This window comes from Ochotona curzoniae, unplaced genomic scaffold, assembly GCF_017591425.1.
Source record: "Ochotona curzoniae isolate NIBS_2020 unplaced genomic scaffold, NIBS_Ocur_1.0 scaffold_2453, whole genome shotgun sequence".
Lineage (NCBI taxonomy): Eukaryota > Metazoa > Chordata > Mammalia > Lagomorpha > Ochotonidae > Ochotona > Ochotona curzoniae.
In genome coordinates, this window is record NW_024467094.1 from 30,462,735 (window position 1) to 30,475,486 (window position 12,752).

Below are 12,752 nucleotides of genomic sequence, written 5' to 3' on the forward strand. Positions count from 1 at the left end.
TCGGGCTGTCTTCAAATGCTTTCCCAGGCCACGATTAGGGAGCTGGATGGGAAGTGGGGGTGCTGGGATTAGAACTAGTGCCCATATGGGATCCTGGTGCATGCAAGGTGAGGACTTTTAGCCAATAGGCTACCATGCTGGGTCCACGGTTATGGTCCTTTATCACAGTTATGTCATCCTCTGTATTCAATAGGATCTTCAAAAGTTTTACACCTAAATTCCACATTCTGACATACAAAAAGTCTTTTATTTGTCAATTTATTGCCTTCATGTCAGATTTTTAGAGGACATAGGATTGCAAACCCTTGCAGGTTCTTAGGATGAGATGAGATGGGAAAGGATTGGAGGGGAGGAAAGGAGAGACCCCACCCTTCTTTAGAGAAATTTTACTTTAATAAAGACTGTTGCAGCAGGTTAAGCCATCATTTGCAACACCGGCACATCATTATTGGTGTGCCACTTTGAATCCCAGCTACTGTGCTTCTAATCCAGATTTCTGCTAATGCACTGAAGAAAGCAGTAGAAGATAGCCCAGATGTGCGCCCCTGTCACCCAAGTAGGAAAGCAGAGTGGAGTTCACAACTTGTGACTTCTGACTTGCTCAGACCTGGCATTTTCAGACATTTAAAGATTTATTTGGGGGCTGACACTGTGGTATAGTGAATAAAGCTGCCACCAGCAGCAACAGCATCCCATGTGGGAGTTTTGGCTGCTTCACTTCCGATCCAGTTCCCTGCTAATGTGCCTGGGAAAGCAGCTGAGAACAACTCAGCTTGGGCTTTAGCATCCACTTGGGAGATCCAGAAGAAATCTTGGCCCCTGGCTGTTGCAACCATTTTGGGAGTAAACCAATAAAGACTCTCTCCCATATATGTCTGTCTCTTTCTCAGATGTATTTTATATATATATATATATATATATATGTATATATGTGTATATATATGTATATGTATATAATAATTTAAGATTTCATTATACATTGATATTTGCATGTTATGTACACCTTATATATAATATATACATATATAATTATAAATATACTTTTATATAAAAATAATTATATATATGATTTTTATATTTATGTAATTTTGAAAGAGTTAGAGGGAGGGACATAGAGTGATCTTCCCTCCACACATCATTTCCTAGATGACCACAACAGTTAGCACCTAGCCAGGAGGAAGCCAGCAGCTTAATCTAACTCTCTTGCTTGGATGGTAGGGACCCAAACACTTGGTGTACCTTCTAGTGCTTTCTCAGGCTGTTAGCATGGGCTGCTCCAGAAGTGGAGCAGCCAGGAACATGAATCCTTGCCATGCAGGATGCCATTGTCACAGGTGTTAGCTTTCCCTGCTGTGCTATCATGCTGGTCCCAATACTGCACTAGAATTTTTTTTTAAAGATTTATTTTATTTTTATTGGAAGGTCAGATATATTCAGAGAGGAGGAGAGGCAGAGAGGAAGATCTTCCACCCGATGATTCACTCCCCAAGTGAGCGCAGTGGCCAGTGCTGTGCTGATCCGAAGCCAGGATCCAGGAACTTCCTCCAGGTCTCCCACACGGGTGCAGGGTCCCAAGTCTTAGAGCCATCCTCGACTGCTTTCCCAGGCCACAAGCAGGGAGCTGGAAGGGAAGCAGGGCAACTGGGATTAGAACCGGTGCCCATATGGGATCCGGCGTGTTCAAGGCGAGGACTTTAGCTGCCAGGCCACTGTGCCAGGTCCACTAGAATTTTGATACACTGAATGTGACTTAAAATAATAGCTTTTCTACTGAAATTTGGGATTTTATTATAGAGGTTTTTGTTTTAATTATTTGCATTATTGAGTATGGGAAGTCTAGACGTGATACCAAATAAAATGTGGTGCTGAACTCTACAGATGGAAAAGAGAATTCCTGTCAGAGAACTGTAGGGAGCAGCAAGAGGAAAGAACCAGCTTTGGTCTCACACAGCAACTGGCATGGAAACTAATTGTTGTGCTGTTATAACTTAATCTTGTTATTCCATGGAAACTGCATTCTCTTAATTGCATTTTTTCATGAACTTTTTGAAGTTTCCTTATATTTGTATGCTTTCAAGATTTAAATTACTGCCTTTCCTAAACTTTTTCTTTAAGATTTTAAAATATTTATTTTTTTTATTTATTTGAAAGACAGTTACGTAGATAGAAGGAGAGTCAGAATCTTTCATCTGCTGGTTTACTCCTCAAATGGCCGCAATAGCCAGGACTAAGGCCCAGGCCCCAGGACACGAGTTCTTTCGTCTTGCACATGGTAGGTGGAGGGACCCAAGTACTTGGGCCATCCTCCGCTGCTTTTCCAGGTGCTTTAGCAGGGAACTGGATCGGAGGTGAAACAGGAAGAACTTAATTTAGAGCTCATATTGGACGTCAGCATCATACAGAGGCTTAATGTGCTACACCACAATGCTGGCCTCTGTGGGATTTTTTGTGAGTCTCCCTAAGTCAATATCTTTGTCCGGAAGAACAGTATTTAGAATGCTGGAGTTTATGTATGTAGCAAATGTGCCCCTAATATTAGCAGGATTTTCATTTCTCACTGTTTAAATCATTTGGACTTTGATTTTCTTGGGCTACCATCTGCCTGATGAAGTCTTTTTATATACCAGTATCTACTTACCAACTTTCTTGGTTATTTTTATGTCTTGCTGATTCTTTTCATTCGCCACATCTTTACCTTCCCATTTTAACAACTTGTCCATGCATTTACTTACTGCCACATTTTCTTTTTGTCTTTTCCAGTCTTCCCCACTGGCAGGATTGCCATGAACTGTGGAGTAAAAAACGGCGACGACAACGACAAAGTGGTGTTTTGGTGGAAGAACCTCCTCCACCCAAAGTCGCTCGCAAAGAAACTACCTCAGGGACAAGTGCTGAGCCTGTGAAGAACAGCAGCCCAGCACCACCTCAGCCTGCTCCCAGCAAGGTGGAGCCTGGGGCTGGGGATGCAATAGGTCAGTGCTGCAATGGGGCCTTGGTGCTGTGAATAAGCACATCTTGGCAGGTGTTGAAGGTTAAGTGCAAGGAATGTGTGTGTGTCTTTCTGTCTTTTAGTTTTTGTTCAGTACAAGTATAGGAAAAAGGTTGATACGCTCATTAAGGGGAAATGGAGATAAACTCAATTTGGTTCATATTATCCAGTAGGGCAGTCATATTAAATCATTTTCCTTTTCTCAGTAAGGAGGTATAATGTATGGCTTAAATCAGTGAAATAGATAAGCAAAATTCAGTTCTCGTGCTCCCCTCATCCCCTACTGGAGTCTTGTTTATGTTAGATTGTGTAAGATCATAGCATCCAGTCATGTTAAATTATGTTTGCTAAATGTATTAGTTCTGTATACTGTTAACTTGTTAACTTTTAAAAATTCCTAAATCTAAAGCCACGTGTTATGAAGAACTGCTCCAACACAATAATCTTCCTGTGGAAACACTGATTTTTCTGAACTATAGATACTCTTCTGGCTCACTTTCCCTTCCCTGCTCTGCTGCAGTAGTGGTTCTCTACATTGTCTACACATTAAGATCATCCAGGAAGCTTTAAAAATAAATACCTTATAACAGCTGCCACATCTGTAGGGATGGGGCTTGAGATATTTGAATTTTAAAACCTCTCCAGATAATGTTTATGTACAATAAGGGTTGAAGAATCACGAGCTTGAAGACTACAGATAATCAACTTTTATACACAGAGCAGAGATGTTTTTTAAATCCCTGTATTTTTAAGCAGAAGTGTAAAGAATAACAACCTGTGTCATGACATATGTATACATGTGCCAGTTCAGAGTTGGGGGCCAGGAACGCAGTCCGAGTTTCCTACCTGGGTGACGGCCCAGCTACCCTGCTGCCTCCCAGGGTTTGTATCAGCAGGAAGTTGAAATTGGGAAAGGAGCTGGGACTCACACCCAGGCACTCCAGCATGGGAGGTGGCCATCCCAATCAATGTCTTAACTGTTAAGTCAGATGCCTGCCCTTGCTGAGACACTTTGAGGCACGAAAAATGAGACATTCAAAATGAACCATCATTCTTTGGATATTGTAAGTTGCTTTTGCCAGTTGAAGAAGGCAAAGGGCCTTTGCCCTGCCCCATCCGCTTATGTTGGTTCCACTGTCTGTCCACAGGCCTTGGTGACATCACACAGCAGCTAAATCAAAGTGAATTGGCAGTGTTATTGAACCTGCTGCAGAGCCAAACCGACCTGAGCATCCCTCAGATGGCACAGCTGCTTAACATCCACTCCAACCCAGAGATACAGCAGCAGCTGGAAGCCCTGAACCAGTCCATCAGTGCCCTGACGGAAGCCAATTCCCAGCAGCAGGACTCAGAGCCCATAGCCCCAGAGGAATCTTTAAAGGAGGCACCCCCAGCCCCAGTGGTCCTGCCTTCAGCAGAACAGACAACCCTTGAAGCTTCAAGCACACCAGCTGACATGCAGAATATGTTGGCAGTTCTCTTGAGTCAGCTGATGAAAACCCAGGAGCCAGCAGGCAACCTGGAGGAAAACAACAGTGACAAGAACAGTGGGCCACAGGGACCCCGAAGAACTCCCACAATACCCCAGGAGGAGGCAGCAGGTAAACAGACCCGGTCATGAATCTTGTTGAGCTCAGGTGCTGTCTGTTGATCCTCTTAAAATTTTCTTTAACATTTTCTTTTTCACATCAATGGCCTCAATAACAGTTTTTCTATAGCCTGGTCTACAGGAGAACTCAGCACCAAGCAATATATTGCCTGGCTTCTTTTATTTAAGTCTCAAAGCACTTTTCTATATATGCTAATTGTTTTTCCACTTGCTAGGAGGTAGGTAAGTAAAACCCCATGCTCTAAACAAAGAAACCACAGTCACAGCTAGTGTTGCATTTTGAACCACCATTTGTATGTTGACCATCTAGTTCTACAGCTTGAAAATCTGACATCCAAACAAACCATTGTCACATTGTGCTTCTTTACATGTAGTGGAGTGGATGCTGAATACCAGAGTCTTACCTGGAAGGTACAGTCAAGAAAATCCTAATAAAATACCATTTTAATTTTGGAATATTTCTTTTCAAAAAATAATAGCATATGAAATCAATTTCTTTAGATTTATGTTCCTGAAAGAGACCGTTGAGGAAGTGAGCATTATATAAAGAGAAAAGAAGACAAAGGAGAATGTTGTGTCTTGGTCCTAACGTGATCACAGTATGCAATTTATCAAAGGGAAGAGAAGCTAAATTTGCTAATCAGTTTTGATTCAACAACATGTAAACTTTGTATTTATCTAAAATGCATTTTTAACTCCTGAGAAATTTTTGCTGTCAATGAAGACTCCATGAGTTGGGGAAAAAGAAGAAGCACGAGGGCTGAAGAGATATACTAACCTTCAACCATAGGGTCCTACATTCACATTTCTTAAGAGATGGTGCCAAATGGATATGCCTTTTCGTTGGAATAAGGTCAAATTTGTAAGCCATTTTTTAATATAAAAAGCTTTTCCAAACTGGACAATAAAATAAAGAAAAGTAGCCCTTTACATAAAAAAATGTAGTCAGGGAATAAGAAGTCTGCCTATGGTGCCACTGCTGGTTGTTGACAGAGACCAGAACAAGGACGCATGTTTCTTAATTTGCTTTGGTACTGTCATGATGATTCCAGTTATTTAAGTTGCTGCAGAACATGAAGTAACAGAAGAAACTAACCAGAATTAAAGTAGGCCTCTTTGTCTCGTTTATCAGACTCTGATCCCTCTGTCCCTCCTCCCTCAAATTCACCTCTAATTAAAATACCTGGAAGAAGTTGAGTTAAATAAAATAACACAGTGATTGAAAGAAATCTACCCAGTACTTAAATCAGCAAGTTATCAGCCAAATAATGAAATGGAGTAAAACTGAAGCAGAAGTTGTTGAATCTAGTGTGTAAACATCCACATCTAATTACTACAGCCGCCCTTAGATGATCCAGTTGGTATCTCACCTATTGTTTGACCCTTGCTGCCTTTTACTTGGCCATATCACTGTTCATTCATGCTTCCACCAGAGGGCAGACTATAAACCAGAGAAAAGTGACAACCTATCAATCTGGTTGGTATTAAACTATTCTGTACTTGATATGAATGGGTGCTGGTTGAAATCTAATAAATGAGGTTTTGAAGTTATTTTTACATTTCATTAGATCCTCCATTAGACTACTAGGGATTGATAACTACAACTTTATTTTCTCATTTATTTATGAGAGACAGGACATCACACTCACCAATTCATTCCCCCCAGATAACCACAGTAGGTGATGCTGTGTCAGGCTGAAACCAGGAACTGGAAGTTCAGTCTGGGACCATTACTTGGAACCATCACTGATGCATCTCAGGGTCTATAATCAGGAGCCAGAGCTGAGTATTGAACCCAGGTACTCTGACATGAGGCACAGGCATCTTAACTGATGTCTTAACTGTAGTAGACTGATTGTTTTCCCTAACACTTTAATTAATTATTATTATATTTTAAAGATTTATTTTTTTATTGGAGAGGCAGATGCTTCATCCGATGGTTCACTCCCCAACTAGCTGCAATGACAAGCTGAGCCGATCTGAAACCGGGAGCTTCTTCTGTGTCTCCCACACGGGCGCAGGATCCCAAGGCCTTGGGCTGTCCTCGACTGCTTTCCCAGGCCACAAGCAGGGAGCTAGATGGGAAGTGGGGCTGTCAGGATTAGAACCAGCGTTCATATGGGATCCTGGCAGCTCCTGTAAGGTGAGGGCTTTTAGCCACTAGGTCACTGCGCCAGGACCTTCCCTAACACTTTAAATCATAAAACAATTTGGTGTGTATTTCATGTTTTATTTTAATTCCTTTAAGAAGTTTTATTACCCTTACATCTATTTGCTTTACTATTATGGATTAGGAATTTTATACTTGGGCAAGAATTTGAGCCCAGGAATTAGTCTTCATTAAATTATTGAGATTAAAGACAAGAGCTACATAAATATGAAATTGAAATAGCTGGAATAATGTACCTTTAGATTTGCCCATTTTTACAATTATACATTTTAATAGTTTGCCCCTCGTATTGAGAAACCTGGTGTTCCGTTTTGTATCATCTAAAAAATACTTTTTAAAAAAAGCTGCTGGTACCTTGATGTGCTTACTTAAAAGGTGTATAGTGCTGACAGCAGAAGGCTTATTCCATAGATGGGTGTAGTCCAGTTATCCCAGCTTACTCACATGTCTGCTTTACACGTTGTGACTTTTCGCTGGCTAAATTCATTTTCCTTTTCTGCCCAGCCAACCAGCCAGCCAGTCAATAAGTAACTTTGGTAGTACGTAATATATATAGGGTGACCCATTCATTCTTTGATTGTCCTGGTTTTAAAACCAAAAGTCAGAAAGGAAACCTGATAACCCGCCCTCAGTCCAGGGCAAACTGGAACCATTCATCACCCTACTTGTATGTTACATGCAACACCTGACCTTATCCTCTGCATAGTCTTACAGTTTTGGAGTGCTTTCATCACTTGATAAGGGAATGCAAACCTATTTATTCATTTTCATGGTAAAATATAATTAAGGTAAATATGCTGCAGAAATACCTGATTATAACTCAAAACTGACTTTGGTTTATCTGATCAATGACTAAATCACTAACCCAGGTAATGGAAGAATGACTATATGGCTATTTTATTCTTCCAGAGGGGAAAAGAAAATGGTCTACTTGGAAGATATTACAAAATATTAAACCTTTCCTTCATCAGAGTGACTTCCAGATCTTTGAAAGCACTGTTCAGACCATGTGCTTGTTTTGTGTGTCCTCAAGCTCAGCCATCTTCTGCCTTTCCTTTTCTGCCTTAACAAGAGTCATTATTAGACAATGATCGCTGTGTTGAGACACACTAAACAGTGGGAGGAAAATGGGGAAGTGACTCAACAAAGACCAAGGTCTCTGTGAAGATAGAGTTCAGTATTAGGCCAGTACATTCCTAAAGATGGTCTCCAAGATAAGCAGCTGTTTATCAACATACCATTCTTCATGGTACCCCACTATCATGGTATTTTTTCCACAGCGTGGAAAAAAAATTCAGGAGATTGGAAAAGAAAAAAAAATATGATAGAAGATGGCTTCAGTTATAATTACACAGGAAGCTAAATGACGGTGTTGTGGTGGTTCCTTTTTTGAGAATATGATTATGGGAATAGGTGACTAAAGTTTGGAGCAACAAGTATATTTTTGTATATGATAATGAAAAGCTTTTATTTCTTCTCTCCTACGTATTCTTTAAGATTTGTTTTAGGTTAACCTTATATCATCAAGTAGTCTGTAAAATGTATTAGCCAAGTCCATTCAAGGTCAAGGTCTCCATTATACACCAAGATTGTGTGCTAGAAATGTGACCAAAGGATATGTATTGTTCTCTCTCATTTTTTCTTCTGCTTTATTTTCATTAATGATTTTATCTAACAGCAAAAAGGGATCAGATGGCTACCAGCAGCCTGGGTATTAGTTCTCTTTGAGGAAGAAAATGGAGATCTCGAGCAAAAATCAGGACAATCTTTAAAACATATGATCTTTTCATACTAACTTAGATCTAAAATACACTTGTTTTATTTATGAATTGCAATTTCTTAATCCCAATATTTTATTCTTTATGTATCTGGTTACTTGTGCTGGTATTTGTTTATGTTGGGCAGTACATGTGTGTCCGTATGTCTGTGTGTCTGTGTTTATAATCACATGATTTTTATGATGGTGTTTAAAAGAAGTAACCCTTCCACAGCATGTCCTCCTCACATTCTTCCACCAGAGAAGAGGCCCCCTGAGCCCCCCGGACCTCCACCGCCGCCACCTCCACCCCCTCTGGTTGAAGGCGATCTTTCCAGCGCCCCGCAGGAGTTGAACCCAGCCGTGACAGCCGCCTTGCTGCAACTTTTATCCCAACCTGAAGCAGAGCCTCCTGGCCGCCTGCCACATGAGCACCAGGCCTTGAGACCAGTGGAGTACTCCAATCGGCCCCATCCAAACAGGACTTACGGAAACACTGATGGGCCTGAAACAGGGTTCAGTGCCACTGACACTGATGAACGCAACTCTGGTCCAGCCTTGACAGAATCCTTGGTCCAGGCCCTGGTGAAGAACAGGACCTTCTCCGGCTCTGTGAGCCACCTTGGGGAGTCCAGCAGTTACCAGGGCACAGGGTCAGTGCAGTTTCCAGGTGACCAGGACCTCCGTTTTGCCAGGGTTCCCTTATTACACTCAATAGTCGGGCAACCATTCCTGAAGGCTGAGGGAAGCAGCAACTCTGTCATGCATACAGAGACCAAATTGCAAAACTATGGGGAGCTGGGGCCAGCAACCGCTGGGGCCAGCAGCTCAGGAGCAAGCCTTCACTGGGGCACTCCAGCTCAGTCTTCTGCTTACGGAAAACTCTATCGGGGACCTACGAGAATCCCACCAAGAGGGGGAAGAGGGAGAGGAGTTCCTTACTAGCCCAGAGACTTCAGTGTCCTGAAATATTCCTTTCTTATCCATCCTTCCATCCAGTCCTCAAAACCTTAAATGAAATTGTTTGCCAGACTGAGGTAATCATCTGCATTTGGCTAGTGCAAAGCTGTCCATTGTATTTCTTGCTCACTTGTTAGTAGCAAGTGACTTATAAGGATGTTGGCAACAGTTCCTTCTGGATGAGTAAAAGCCAGAACTTCAACTGTGCCTAGTAGATACAGTAGAGAATATGAAAAGGGTCATTAAATTAAAAAGTAAACGTTTTATTACCTATTGACTACATTCTTGAGCGGAAGAGAACATTTTCAGTTTTGAGATGGCTCAGGAGAGGCTCCATTTGGTTTTTAAAGTTTTGGGACTTTTTTGATGGTTTCAAATTTTAGATTGGGTTTTTGGTTTTTCTTTTGAAGATAATAGTGTTCACAAAATTTGAGCTGCTGATAGGCTTTTGTTAAAAGGGAAACAGAGAGTGGCCTGGCTGATTTAAATAAATGTTTTCTTCCTCTCCACCATCTCACATTTTTTTGCTTTTAAAGTGAACACTTTTTTCCTCATTGAGCATCTTGAACATAGCTTTTTCCAAATAAATTACTCATTCTTACAGTTGGTTTAACTTTGATAACAAATATGCCCCTTGCTGCACATAAAGCAGGTTGTGGAAGGTGGAGTTTTTGGACAAATAGGTGGACTACACTCAGTCTCTGTTTTTACCTGTATATATTAATGTTCTCTCTCCTCTTTCTTCCCATCTTCTCCCTCTGTCCCCTTCCTTTCTCCATTTCCTTCTCAGTCTTTGTTCTCTTTCTGCCTCCACTTTCCCTTTCCCTCCTGTTTTGAGTAATTTCTTTGGAAAAAAGTAATCATTGAGATGCCAAAGAACCTGAAACAATTATTTACTTTTTTTTTTTTTAAATAAAAGAAAGGAAATTCAAACTCTTACATTGTTCTTTGTAACTCTTCAATTCTAGAATCTATTTTTTTTAAAGCCATGTTTTGATGGGGAAGTTGATTTGTAAATGTGGACAGCCTAGGACTTTGCTGCTGAACTGTGGTTAACGATGATACCTCCATTCCCAGAGGGGTAATGAGAGCAGGTAGTATATTGTTTACATGAATATTTTTATGTCCAAAAAAAAAAATCTTTCAAACCAAGCATTGTGATATTGTCAAAAATATGTGCAAATGTAACCTAGTTTAGGGTGGGTATTTTTCTGAAGATACCTTTTATAAGAGAGTTTTAAAATTGCATATTGAGAGAAAGAACAGTATTGACATATACACATCCCAGCCATGCATATCCTGCCAATTCTTTTAGAGACTTTCCACCAGAGGAATTTGGTTTTGGTTTTGGTACAGGGGTTTAAAGTATGACTTCCTGGCAAGAACTTTGCATTAACATAAACAGGAAATGGAAAATTCGAGAATGACTCTCAGTGTTGAATAATTTGAGAGGCTTCTCATTCTGTCTTCCATTTCTATGTGAGTACCAGCATAAAGAGTGTTTAAGAAAGCAATTACATGTCATATAATTTGCACAGACTTATTTCGTGAAGCTTAGGTTAGCCCTGTTTCACAAAACATACTTCAGCGTCTGGGAGAATAGTTTTCAAAACCTAAGTGAAAGTTCATGTTTCAATGCCAAGTTCTTACATTAAATAAAATCCACTTGTAAGAAAAAAGTGCATTAGTTAACAAAAGAAAACTTTAAAGAAATGAAAAAGAATCCACTTAAGATACTTGATGAAGACTTTTCATGTTAATTATAATAGGTAGTTATTGGTGTGTGTATTTCTTTACCATTCTTTGGTTTTTTGGTCTGCCCTTATCCTTGGGGCCAAACATGGATTAGAAAGAGAACCATTCAACCATTTTGGCATTAATGATTTTTTTTATGCCACTATGTTCAGATTTTCCAGGCATATTGCGATTGGTTAATTGCAAGAAAATTCATTGGAACCTTCGGTCTGTCGACTTCTGAACAGTCTTCAGACGTGGACCGTCATATTTTAGAGAATTTCAGTTAGTTGGCTTGGGCCCCAGTCCCTCCCCCATCCCCATGTTTTTGATTAAAAAGCTGAGCCTTAGATACTTGGAAAAGTATCTGCTAAGTGAAAAAAAAAATTGATTTCCCACCAAATATGAATAAAATTTTTATATGTTTTCATTGCATTTTGGTTATCAGCAATCATCAATAATGTTTTCCTTTCCCCTTCCCACCCTTATTTTTAAATTATGTCAAACATTCTGAATAATCCTTAAGCCTCCATTCTCCCATCCCTGGTAGGGGTGGATGTACGTGTGAGTGTGTGTATGTGTATACATGATCCCATCTCACCCCACCCCAGTTTGGGGAGTCTTAACTCTTAAAATTAAAAAAAAAAAAAAAAAAACCTTTGGTAATTGGACTATCTCTAAAAGCAGAGGAGAAAAGAAACTCATTTACTACCCTGGAACCTATGTGGAGGAAGAAAAGGTATTTGTTCATTTTTCAGCCTTGTTAATCTATGGATGTGATGGAAGTGAAGGTTTGGCAGAATTTCAGCTTGGCTGTTCAAAAATTACAAACCCAGTTCCATTCAAAAGTGGTTTTGGTTTTATTTTATTTATTGCCCCATGGAAGATACTAAGTCTGTTAAATACATTATTTTGAACAGATGAGAAATCTAATTCTGTTCATGAATGGGAAGCAAAACTGGTTTGACCATTGATAATTTTTGTGGTTTTGAAAAAAGGTTTGACCCAGTTTTTAGTTTTTTCTCCTTCAGCTGGCCCTAGGAATAATAAGGATTTGAAAATGACATTGGATTGATATGGTTAAAGCAGGGCAGTTAGCACAGATCTGTAAGTAGGACTTGTGTTCGCTTATGCCATAGACATCACCCAATCACTTGTATGTGTGTATGTATATAATATGCTTATATAGTTACAGTGCTACAATGGTTACCAGCAGGTTTTGAGAGAGAATGCTGCATCAGAAAAGTGTCAGTTGCCACCTCATTTTCCCTGACTTAGGTTCCTGACACTGTATTCCTTTCTCTCTCTTGTTTTTGCCCCCATCGGGTATACTTTGTCTATGTACAGATATTTTGTAATATATTAAATTTTTTTCTTTCAGTTTATAAAAATGGAAAGTGGAGATTGGAAAATTAAATATTTCCTGCTACTATACCACTTTTGCTCCATTGCATTTCCTTCTTAATCTGTACCTTCTAAGCATATCTGATCATGTATAAAGGACATTTTTCCACCATCCTAACCTTAGGGGTTC

The 12,752-nt window shown here is 40.0% G+C and overlaps 1 protein-coding gene across 10 annotated transcripts in view; it reads left to right on the plus strand.

Moving 5' to 3' along the window:
• Window positions 1-12,752, plus strand: part of CDK12 (cyclin dependent kinase 12) — a 70,930-nt gene that overhangs the window by 39,684 nt on the left and 18,494 nt on the right. For 4 of the 10 annotated variants that reach the window (XR_005885963.1, XR_005885962.1, XM_041001632.1 and 1 more), the window contains exons 12-14: window positions 2,761-2,972; window positions 4,138-4,590; window positions 8,760-9,177. Coding sequence is in view for 7 of the 10 variants with exons in the window: in XM_041001632.1 (XP_040857566.1) it covers window positions 2,761-2,972; window positions 4,138-4,590; window positions 8,760-9,177 (1,083 nt within the window). In the remaining 3 variants the exon portion in view is untranslated. Of the gene's footprint in view, window positions 1-2,760; window positions 2,973-4,137; window positions 4,591-8,759; window positions 12,648-12,752 lie in introns of those variants that run through there. The other 6 variants (XM_041001630.1, XM_041001628.1, XM_041001633.1 and 3 more) reach the window with 4 other exon arrangements.